This window comes from Corapipo altera, unplaced genomic scaffold, assembly GCF_003945725.1.
Source record: "Corapipo altera isolate COAL_440 unplaced genomic scaffold, ASM394572v1 44b, whole genome shotgun sequence".
Classification (NCBI taxonomy): Eukaryota; Metazoa; Chordata; class Aves; order Passeriformes; family Pipridae; genus Corapipo; species Corapipo altera.
The window spans coordinates 1,048,842-1,061,235 of NW_020884932.1; the positions used below are offsets into that span (position 1 = coordinate 1,048,842).

General features: G+C 37.1%; 1 protein-coding gene across 3 annotated transcripts in view; it reads left to right on the forward strand.

The window, feature by feature from the left end:
• Positions 1 to 3,024: 3,024 nt before the first annotated feature.
• The window catches only part of ATP2C1 (ATPase secretory pathway Ca2+ transporting 1), a 68,237-nt gene continuing 58,867 nt past the window's right edge, over positions 3,025 to 12,394 (forward strand). Inside the window, exon 1 of one of the 3 annotated variants that reach the window (XM_027659393.1) lies at positions 3,025 to 3,309. In XM_027659393.1, coding sequence (XP_027515194.1) covers positions 3,202 to 3,309 — 108 coding nt within the window. In that variant the 5' untranslated portion in view covers positions 3,025 to 3,201. The remainder of the gene's footprint in view (positions 3,310 to 12,394) is intronic. The other 2 variants (XM_027659394.1, XM_027659392.1) reach the window with 2 other exon arrangements.

Here is a 12,394-nt window from a genome sequence, read left to right on the forward strand (position 1 = left end):
TTTGCAATGAAAGGTTTTAGAAGACAAAGGTCTCTGGCTGAGATGCCAAGATAGGAGAAGACAAACGAACAGCTCATAATGAGCAAGAATTAAATGTTGCTACCTGTCCTGCTGCTAGCAGTGAGTAGTAGGGCGAAGTCTGTTTGTTGATTAGCTTCTTGTTATATGTGTTTTCAGGAAGGGGACATTGTGGTATATGCATCTATATAGCTATACACATATACCTATATAGATGCATATGTATCTCTATTTTTTCCACTTGATGAAAAGAGAATTATTTACCTCTTTTACAACAGGATCTGGATGCTGTTTGTGGATTTTGGCTGCTAGTGATGTATTTCATTACTGTCACTAAAGATGTTTATAATACAAGGCAGAGGTTGTCTAAGTGCTGTGTGGGAGATGCTTGATTCACCTTGCATGATACCATAAGCATTAGTTGAACAAATAGGTTAGTGCTATTCTTGTTAATACTGGATAGTTGCCTCAGAGCTGAGGATTTTAATCTCTGTTGTTTGCTGTTTTCTGAGCACATAATGGATCGCTATTTTAGTAAAAATTTGGTTCATTTGTAGGTAAAGCAAAAATGTTTAAATTTCTTTCATTTTCTTTCAAATATATCATGGCATGAGAAGTGAGGGGATTTCTTTAACAAAAACACAGGGCACAACAAGAAGAAACTGTTCTTTCAGGTGTGAGAACGCATGTTTGGAAATTTTGTCACATTATTTTACACCAGAGAAAGGAGCACTTTTCACTAAAACCCTTAAACTAAAACATTCTGACAGCTGATATGGTATATCGAAGGCTTGTCTTCGCTTGTCTTGGCTTGTTACTGCCTTTCTTATAGGGGGGTGGAGGAAAGGAGAACATTAGTGATATGTATTACTGACTTACTCTTGATAGTGCAAGTTTTTCCTAGTTAAGGAATCTTTATCTCTGTTGCAACAGAGAATTTTAGGAGCTAATCAAGACAATGTAGAATTCTGATATTGGCCAAGGCCAAGTTACAGAGCAACCAGATGATGGTCCTTGTACACTTTTGAGGCTCCAGCTGCCTGGGTTACTGCAGATGTCTCTGTCTGGGCTCAGTAAGTACCCATATGTAGCACAGAAGAGGTGGGTGTAGAAGTGCCTGCTGAAGTACTGATGTTAGGCCTGAAACAAGCCTACATGGACAAGTGGTCCATGCCTCTGGAAGAGCTTCGTCATGCACTTCAGAACTTTTCAAAGGAGCATCTTCAGCCTGGTATGGCATAAACCACAACATCCTAATTTTAGGTAAACATCTGAGGTTATACAAAACAAATATGTCCTAGTATTTGTCCATTTTAAAGGAATCATTACAGCAATGTTTTCCCCTGCTTGACTCTTTTGTGCCTGTGGCTTGTGTCATCGGTTTTACTATTCTTGTCCTCCTGCTTATGGTGATCCTGGCTTTGCAGAGCAATTAAAATTCTCATGCTATGATGTGTCACTGATCTTCTTAACATTCCCCTGGCTTCACAGTAACAAGTGTACTTGGCAATTTCCAGTACTGACAACTCCAGTTTTCTTCCTCTGCTGCTCAGGTGGTCAGACTCACAAATGCCAACAAATTTTATAAAGCACAAAAGCAACGTCTCTGACTCAGCAGGGCTTTGTACCAAAGTGAGGGCAGGAGAGGTATTGTGCCAAGAGCCCAAAATTGGCTGGCGTCTCTCAATGGGAAGTGAAACAGCAAGATCACCTTGCAAGTAGGGCTGGTGCCACCCAAACAGATGGGCTGAAGTATAAGCAGCCAAACAGTCATTTAGGAACACAAAAAGGATTTGTTGAAGGCACATTTCCAAGCTTGAAATGTCAGAATGGTTGCCTGTGTCAAGCCTCCAAACCTGAAGGGAAGGATATGTGCAAGTAATGTGGGATGAGCTAGTGCTGAAAACAAACATGCAAATCTGTTTTGGATCCTTTCCTGAATCCACTGAAAGATTTTTTTCATAGCTGTGAGACCTAGAAAGGATGAGTGGGAGGAGAGTCCTGCAAATCAGTATTATTTCCCTACCATGTGCATCACTTTCCACAAACTGTGCTGACAAGGTAAAGAAATTATTTCTTTTGTCTCCCACAAATGTTGATGTGCAGGAAGCACATAACATTGCTCTGGCTGGTTAGTCTTTAGCAGCTGTATTTAATAGATTCAGCCAAGGTCTAAATCATAGAATCATGGAATGGCGTGGGTCGGAAGGAACCTTAAAATAATTTATTATACATAGGAACATACCCTATTAAAGAATTAAAAGACTTAGAGTTAATCTCCAGTGGCTGTGGAGTTTTATTAAGGACTGAATTGCTTCACTGTAATAAGAACCCAGCTCTGGTACTTTTCTACTTAAAAGATCGACAACAAAAGAGAGGGGGGAGACACCAATCCAAACTTCTATAACTGTGAAACTCAAGAATTTAGGATAATAATTGATGGAAATGTGCTTCGCTGCTTTTCCATCCACTACAAAAGCCAGACAAATACTTACTACTTGTCTGCTGATCAAAGGTGCAAAGCAGAGAAGGGCTCACAAAGACAAATGTAATGACTTAAAAGGAAATGAGTTTGCAGGTAAAATTCAAAGCCCCAGTTGCAAGCTAAGGTTTATCTGAGGTTGCATTGTTATGCCTTGTAACTGGTGCCTTGCAGTTCCAGTTTAGAAAGTGGAGAATGAAAGAAAGCATTAATCTGGCTGAAATCCATATAACAGGATTGTATGTGAAACAAAAGTGAAATCAGACAGTGCAGTTAGTGAAATACAGCTTGAGGAGGAGGGGGGAATATGCTAGAAACAGCAGTTTTCTAGCCTCTTACTGCAGCTGAACAAGCTTTAAGAAGCATTAGGAGGGGTAAAAAAACACAGGACCTACTTACTGTTATTTGATTTTTGCAGCAAAATGTTCTTACCAGAAGAGCTGTTAGAGCACACTGCCAGGGAAATGATTTGCATTTGGTAGAACTGCCCCTCAATTCTTTCAGCTCACACTGCCCTTGTGGCACTTTAACACTAGTCATTTGTTGTAGGCTCTGCATTTGATGTTTTCATTTTCACCAGTTCCTCTGCAGAAAAGGATTGTGCAACAGTCGAGGACTACCAGTCTTTGGGAAGAGGCAGAAAACATGCATTCATATCTCAAATTCCAAATACGGAAGCAGTAAGAGAAATTGCCTAAATTATGGATAATCTGCTGCATAAATCTGTCTTCTCCTATTTTATAAAGCTTCCTATCCATGCGATTTGGAAACTTGTATCGACAGTGAAAGACAAGAGAATTCAAGAAAAGGTAAAAGCAAATTAAAAAACCCCTTCAATTGTAACCCTGTGGGCTATATCTTAAAGGGAGAGGATCAGAAGTTTAGCTGCACTGTTTTCTAGATGTCAGTATCTGTGAGTAATGGCTATGTTTAAGATTTTACGAGAGCACTGTGAATTTGTAAAAATTTGCTCTGAGAACAAATAATTTTTGATTCCGAGGAAATTACTGGACACTTAAAGCAATTGGGGTGTGAGACTGTGGAGCTTTAAACAGTCATTACCTGTCTGTTGAAGATGGCAAAAATCCATATTTCACTGCTGTCATGAGCTGTTTTCAGTGTAATTCAAGTTCATCTTGAATCACTAATGTTCATACTACCTGGCTAAAAAAATTGTTAAGCTTCCTTTTATTTTTGATAGTCTTGAATCTGCTTGTTATGCTAAGGGGGGGATATTTGAGAAAATTAGTTCATTAATATGTATATAAAATAAACCAGACTTTCCCTTTTTTAACTTTTCTCTTAGTCATAAACCTTATGCTGTGCTGTTCTCTGCTGTTCTGTAAGGGTTTTATCTTTGCTAATAATTGCTCATTTTTCTGAGATCAGGTGTATGGACTGGTCAGTATTCAGGTCCTTTGTCATGTGTGAATAAGAGGTTGCAGTCTTGGCAGTAGAGCTTGTACCCTAGTTTTTTAAATGTTTCGGTAGATCATGATTTCTTGACTTAAATGCAAAATGAATATCCTTAGAACTGAATTGTAATCTGAAGCTGTTGCTGTTTCACAAGGAAATGGAAGCTGTTTAGCATGGGACAGGGGAGAAGTGGTTAGTCTGGAACGAGGCTATATCATCCAGTATGTGCTCAATATTAAGCTATGAGGTGAGCATTCAGAAGTCTATAACAAGAGCTGAAATTCTGCTTTTCTTTGAAACAGTTAAACTTCTTTGTTCTTTTTTTTGTGCTAAATGATACTGAACAGTGTACTTCTCCAAATGAGAGGTCATCGGGCAAAGAAAGACACATTCCTTTGCCATGATATATTTCGGAAAAAAAAGTTCCAGGGCTGTAACTGGCGGGAGGTGGGAGTCAAATCTGCTTTTCCTGTTTTGGTACAGTAATGTTCATTATTTTCTTTCTTGCTCTTAATGTTTTTACAATGGCTAACAGCTCAAGCACTACATACTTAAAGAAACATCTTACTCATTCTCCCTTGTTTTGTCAGATGATGGCAGGGCTGATTTTCACCACATAGTAACACTTGTTGGTTTGATTCTACAAACACTGGGAGGGTGGGACGTGCAGTTTTGCTTGGGAGGTTGCCCTTCATGGTGTTGAGAATAAGCTCTTTATTTCTGAGGATAACATTCTTTTATTTAGGAGGGTAAGTCCTTGGGATTGTTTGCTTAATACTCCCTCAATGTCTTTTAATAAATGTTATCAGTAGATAACTGCTTTCTCTTTGAGGGTTTTTGTTGTTGTTTTCTCCATATTCACCCCTTTACTGATCTCAAAAGGCATTAAATTAAAGCTCCAGAGAGCTGATGGGTTCATGCTAACTCTGCTATTGTCATGTTCTGTTCTGATAGCTTTCGTCTGATGTGCACAGTGATTCTTGTCCAGTCACGGAGGCAGAAATTACAAATGAAGGATGCATGCAGAGCTAGTTGGCTAAAACTTTTGAATTGTTCAAGGTTTGTCCTGACATCTTAACTTCAAAGGATGCATAGACCAGTTATAACCTGAACATTCATGGATGGAATTGAATGGTTTAGACAGCAACCTGTAACTTGATGGTAAATTTAATCATTCTGTTTTCATAAGGATGTGAATATCTTCAGTACAGTATACTTCTGACTCTGCTGCTTCTACTGCTGGAAGGAATCCATTTAATCAAAACAAACACTGATGGGGTTATTAGCATATTAGTCTCGAGACACAAAGCTTTATCAATATAAAATGAACTCAATGTGGTGCTGCTATCCATTCTCTTTACATTGATATTGTGCACTGAATATAATGAGGCTTGTTGAAGGACTGCTCTTCATTTTGATGTTCCAGAAAAGTTATGCATCCTAGGAGACTTGTTCTCTGATCAAACATTTAAAATGAAATACAACATTAAAATAAGTGTAATGGCTTCAATCTGAGGTTAGCTTTGCATGCTCACTTTAATGAGTTGCCTTTTCCTCTGGAAACCAGACAACTAAAAAATCCTGTTTACTAGTTGCTTAGAAACTGATCATCATTAAGAGCATTAGACATCAAATATTTCAATAAAACCTAAAGCTGTGAAATAAATGCATATTGTTCAGAAAAAGTAGATTCTGGAAATTACCACAGATTTTTATGAAGTCCAAGAGACAAACAGATTATAAGAAGAACATGTGTATAGATAAGAACATCCAGACTTATACTAAGAAGGATAAACTTACTTGCTTCAGGTATACAGTATGGTTTAGGAAGACTGTTTCAATACTAGCAGTGCATTGAACGTCTCCTTTCTTGGATCACCTTCTGGAATCATTCCTTACTGAACATATCAGGCCAAGGAACATGGACTTCAGGGAGTATCGGTATGATCCAATAATGGAATTATTTATGATCTTTGAGATTTTTCTTTAAAACTTCAATGTTTTAAAGCACACAAATCAGAAATCATTTTAACAGGCTTTATAGAAATGGTATGAAAATGTGTTTTGTGGCTACATGGTAGAGTTTCTTTGAGAATAAGTGACATTTTAACAGCATAGTTGAGTTTAGGAGGTAATTCTGGTTAAATGAGGCTTTTATCCAGAATTCTACAGCTATTTCTTATGGGAATATGTATTTTTGAAGAGTAAATCTTACATAATTCTATACATTGAATTTTTCCATTAAAATTATTATGATTAAGTTCTTGGAAGGTATGAGGTATTGAATGTTAATTCAGCCTGAGTAAGGAAATGAAACATGCTACTTATTTTGTTGTCAAACATAAAAGATCTATTATTTCAATGTGTTTAAGAGGCCTCTCTGTTTAGATAAAATACAATAGAAAACATGTATGCGGCTTATTTAATTGCGTTTATGCTGGCAGGGTTATCTCCTTTCCTTGAAGTTTTTTTTCAAATCATTTGGCAAAGCAAGAAGTAATTTTTTTTGCCTTTGTTGCTACTTAGAGTGTACCTCATTAGCATTGGAGGAAATTACTTTTCAAGAGTATTGCAATGTTACTTCTTTCCAAAACATGGCCAAAAACTTATACTTCCTGTTGAAAATTCCAGTTGGACCCAGATAAAAAATTTTTCCTGAAAGAAACCACAGGGTGCTTTTTTACTTCACAATTAGCTTCCAAAGGGCATGTGACCAATCTTAAAGGAAATTGCTTTGTGCTGAGAAACCATCAGCTCTCCTTCTGAATCCTAGCAGTAAAAGACATTACATACAGCCTTTCCAGCCAATACTTCTTTAGAATTATTTCTTGATTACACACCAGCCATAAGGTGAATGCTAAAATAATTTCTCTAGCTAAGAGTTCATGCATAGAAGCACCAGAGTGATACCATCAGTGAGGTTCTGTACATGAGAATTACATGAGATGGGGTCTGATCCTCTAGGGAAACCACTAAATGAGCTTCGGGAGTCCAGAGCTGAGGCAGATGGAATGATTTGTGCATTGTGCTTGGCATTGAGAGTATATGTGTATTTAGAAATTAACACAGCTGCTTTGGCAGAACCTTTTTCAGCCTCTTTTCTGAAGGAGGAGAGCTGTATCTGTTCCTCTCCCCCAGTAACTGCAGAACTCATGGATAGAAGAGTCTCAAACACGTGAAACACCCACACACTTAATGAAAATAAGGCTGGTTGGTAAGAGGGGAGGCATCCTATTAAAACTCTCTTTAAGAGCAACATTTCATCAAAGATCATGCAGGGGAGAACAATCATAAGTACTTCATATCCTGAAAAAGCTCCTGTCAGTGTTGACGCTTCTCAGATATTAAAAAGAAAAAATTCCAAACCCTACTCTGGAGAACCTATCTAGGACTATCTTGACTTGTCTATCTGGTAGTGGTTGACTCTCTGCTGCAGCGCCATCAGTTAATAAGTCAGTCAACCAGAGGACACAAGACTGTGGAGACTAGACAGGATATTCAAAATGTCATAAGAGAGCTACTGGCATTAAAACATATTTGTCTTTCTCAAGTTCACTATTCTCAATTCAGTCACTGCTTTCTAAATTAATTTGATTAGAGGTGGATAAAAGCATCTATGCTGAGTTGCATTAAGCTGTCTTTCCTTCAAATCACTGTCCTAACTGTGATGGGCAGGATTTGTAGGTCCTTCTGAGGACTACAGGAACAGAGTACACATTCTCTTGTGAGGATTTCTCCTAACAGAGCTTGTCAGATGCTTGCTTATTTAGTGCATTGTTCTTTTGCCTTATCTTTTGTTTTCCTCAAAAGTAGCAACTCTATCCAGTTTAACAAAGTCTTATCTCAAAGTAACCAAGGAATTAACACTGTCTTTGAGGAAGGCAGTGCTCACAAAGAATGGATCTTTAATCAAGGAGAAAAAAGCTCACAGACTTCATGCAAATAGGATATAAGGTGCACATTTCAATCTGTATTTAACATTTGGAATAATTAAACTGTGCTCAGCCCATACTGAGTGGTTAGAGATGCTTATAAAAGACTTTATACAGGTGAAACAGAGGTTACAGTCTTTGTGCACAGTTTACAGACCAAAGTAACATTAGTGTAACTGAATCTGACGTATGTTTGACACACAGTTCCTGAAATTTTCGGACTACAGGCATTTTTAAGTAAATATTCCATATCCTCAAGACTTTAGCAAGAATCAACTCTTCCAAATGGGAATGACTTTAGACATCTAGTTAGCCTGGAGATGAGATATTGGGGATGCAGCTAAAGGGTCTGAACAGGACATTACTTTATCCAAGAAAAGATCTATCAGCTTTTGCTGAAATAGCTGGCACTTGACCTCTGCACTGAGATTAACAGTACCTCCCATCCCACACAAGTTAACCTCTACCTGGAAGTGATGCTCTCTCTCAGTGTGTATAGGAGGGATGGGATCTATGATTGCTGGTGCTGTAACAGTGATAATGCTTGTATTATGGTTGTGGCAGTTCTAATGCTACTATAAGTTTTTTTTTAAAAAAAAGAAGAAAAAGAAAAAAGAATGGGGCAGCCTGACTTTTTTTTGCTTCTCTAAAGATTTCTGTATCTAAAGATACATTTGTTGTAGGTGCCTCAAGTTTCCAGTATAAGTGCAATCTATATAGCTATTAATGAAAAATTCATTATAATGGCTTTATCATGTCAAGTTAAGTTTATTTATTAATAGTGGTATTTTTACTTTTTGGTGTGTAAAAAATCTATGTTAAATTTGAGATGACACTTTAAAAATGCTGCTTGCTTTGAATTACTAAGGTGCTATGATTTTTGTGGTTCAACAGAGGCTGCACTCATTTCTCTAATGAAACATTTCCCCTAATTTCTCTTCTTTGCATTCTGAAGCATAAAAAGCTCTGACTGCTGTGTATCCCTCAGTTGGTGAATGTCCAGAATCTGAAATACTTCGTGATTCTCTGGGGCTGATGGATATTATGTTGTTTAATATTTTATGCTTAAGACCATCGTGTCAAAACGATTACTATGTTTTAACAGTTCCTTGCAGTTCACAAATTCATTTGGAAAACTCTAAATCTTCTAATAGAGATGTATCCTCTTTGTCACATTAGCTTCTTCTAGGGTCATTTGGATCAATATTTGAGAGATTGTATCAGAATAAATACCCATTTTGTCTGATTTGGCTTTATGCTAGACTTTCTCCTGTAGTCATAGAAATTCCTGTCAGGATTGTCTGAAGTTTTCCAAGGACGTGTAGATTCTTTTTTTTTTTTCCCTAAGGAGATTTTCTGCTTGAATTATGATCAGTGGTGTCAAAGCTCAAATGTTTTGTCCTTCAGATAAACATCTTTGTTGAATTAACATCTTATATTTAAACCACAGTTTAGGTCTTCACTGCTTTTTGTCGGACATGACTACACAATTTTTCAACCATATGCTATCTCTATCTATACAGATATATTTTAAGATGAGCAGGTGTTGGTGTTGTCATAAGAAAGCAGCAACTAATACAAACCACTTGAGGGAAGCACCATGCTAAACAATGATCATAATCTGGCACTGAGTTTCTCCCTTTTTTGACAAAAGCAAAAAGGAGCTGTGGTCCCTCACCATCTTGAAGAACTTATCTAGCTGTTTATGGACTGCGGCAGTTCTTGTCTAATGGTTTATACTACTCAAATTCTTACTTTAATATGTTGAAAATACATTAATCTAAATGGTCAATGCTTATTTATTTTCAGAGTATAAGTTTATGGAAGATCTGCTGAGGAATTCTTACACCATTGACATCTAAAATAGAATAGTATTATGATTAAAATATGATTGTATTACATTTCCTGAAATACTGTTCTTCATTTAGGTGTTTTTTTGTGACACAGATATCATCTCAATCAGATATGGTCAGGTTGGATGGAGCTGTGAGCAACCTGGTCTAGTAAAAGGTGTCCCTGCCTATGGCAGGGAGGTTGGAACTAGATGATCTTTAAGGTTCCTTCCAACCAAAACAGTTCTATGATTCGACGATTCTTCACTTAGGCAAGACTTGACTTAGTTTTCACTGACCTTCACTTAGACTGGACTGAATGGTTGCTCCTGACAACTATTCCTTGGGGATGGGGGGGAAGTGGAGCAGGCTGGCTGCCACTTCTCAAATCTAGTGAAATGAAAAACCTTAACAGAATAGGCTGTGCAGTAGAAAGGTAATTCTCTCTTTAATCCTTAAGCTCAACTTCTACAGCATTATTTGAATAACTGGTAGAACAGTGTATGTAAACACAAGTATGTCAAGGATTGAAAGCCAAGAGAAGATTTGAAAACTAAGATACATTTCATTATTGAAGCTTTATTTGTGTATAAATGGAACAAAATACTTTTAACTAAAAAAAACTTCTGTCCTATCCCACTGTTCCTTCTCTTTTTCATATGAGAATAAGTCTGCCAGATACAGACTAGATTTAATATATGGAACCTTCATTTTAGCATTTCTAATGTCATGGAAAGACAAGGAACTTACCAAAATTTAGGTAGCATTTAAAATTCTGAGACAGTAAAAAAACCCAGATGCTTGATTCCTCTTTTCTTAATTGAATTTCTTCAGCTGTGCCCTCTTGAACTAGCTTATTGCACCATCAGATGTACTGAACATGTGCTACAGTTAAGAAGTACTGGGCTCATATGCACTCAGTAACACATATATTTATTTACATTTCTCCCCAGGAAATTAGACAGAAATATAGCAGCTCTATTTTTTACCATATTTTAAAGATAATTAGAGCAGAAACTGCTCAAGAGGCATTAAAAAAGGCTAGGTGAAAATGATTTTGAATGTTAGAAATTCTGGGATTGTCTATCCCAACAATTACAACAATTATTTAGCCTTTCAAATTCTTGTTTCTTTTCAAAGCAATTTCATTCAGCCTTCCTATTGAAGTTTTGAGGTTCATACTTTCCAGATTTTCTATGCAACTGAAAAGATTAGGAACTTTTTTCAGCACAGGAAAACTTCTTTTATATAATGGCACAGTTCCATGAACCAGCATGTAACATCAAACAATATGCTATTAAAACCCAGGAATTACAAATGCTGTAAACACAGCAGCGTTATCGGAATTGGGCCTTTGGTTGTAGCCTTTCTCTGGCATTCGTGCCATGCCGAGCCTCTTTATGGTATTTACTTTGTATCTATGGCAAGTTTGTTAGGCTACTACAGCCTAAACTCAGCCCTCAGAACAACGGGAGGAACCTAAATTAGTAACAGCAACCTTAATAATAGTGGTTGCCTTTCATAGTAACACACGGTATTTTAAGTGAGGGCTAACATAAAGAAAAAATGTTTGCAACCATCTTATATATAGGACCCAGAAGTGCTGACATTGCTGTTAGAAACTTTTAAACCTGAACAAATTTCATGTAGCTGCTCCTTCAGTTACAGTGCTGCAAGAGGCATTGTGTTTGAGCAGGACTAATTTCACGTGGAAGGGCAGGATGTTGAAGTGAATTACTGTCACCAATGACTAGGATGTTTCAAAATCATATAAGTGTACCAAAAATAACCCCAAATTACAGTCCTGTTTAAAGAGAAGTGCTTGTGAAGCTTGTATACCTGCAACAAACCTGAAACTCATCAGAAAACATTTGCTAAAAAGTTCTCATTGGGATCAGAAGCCATTGTGTACAGGGTTGCAAAAATGAAGTCACTTGCTCTTTTCTTCAACGTGGATGTACTTCTTTTAGTGGCCTATGTCTTGTGGGGGGAAATGGTGATTTTCTTCTGTCACAAACTGCAAAAGAAATGCTATTTTAGAGGTTTTTGCAAGTCTAAAAATGGACCTTATTTTTCCTCACTGGTTTCTCTGCTACACTTCTGCATTCTTTATTCTTTGACCCTAGAAGCAGTATCTTGATTAGACTCTGTAGGATGTAATAGCTTAATTGCTGCAATGCTTAATTTATTCAAACCTAGCTCTCTCTCTGTCTTTAGATATTCCAGTAAGGCTATGGTTTAGGATAAAACAGACTTCATAAACAGGAAAAACTGAAACACTAAGGTTATTTTGTTCTAAATCCTTTGTAATCTGTCCTTGGAAGTGAAAAACAGCATCAGACTGTACACACATGTTAAAGATGTGAGGCTGTAAACAACCAAAGATCAACTTTTCAAAAAAGAGAAAGCGATTTGGAGTGAAAATTATGGGAGACATGAAAGACAAATTCTTAAAAGCATCTAGCTTACTGAAATCTGTATCTACTAAAGAAAATACTCTAGGAGTCCTGTTCTGCAACTTCAAGAGAAGCAAAGTCAAGGTTTTAGTTCACAATGCATACACACATAAGTAACTTCTAATTAATCCATGTTGCTCCTACAATGTTACAGGCTTCCAATGTAGTTTTGGTTTGTTTTAGTTTTTTTTTTGCTTCGATGGATGATTTTCTACAGGTGAATGAGTGATGAATCAGGAACATTAACAGCTTGGTATC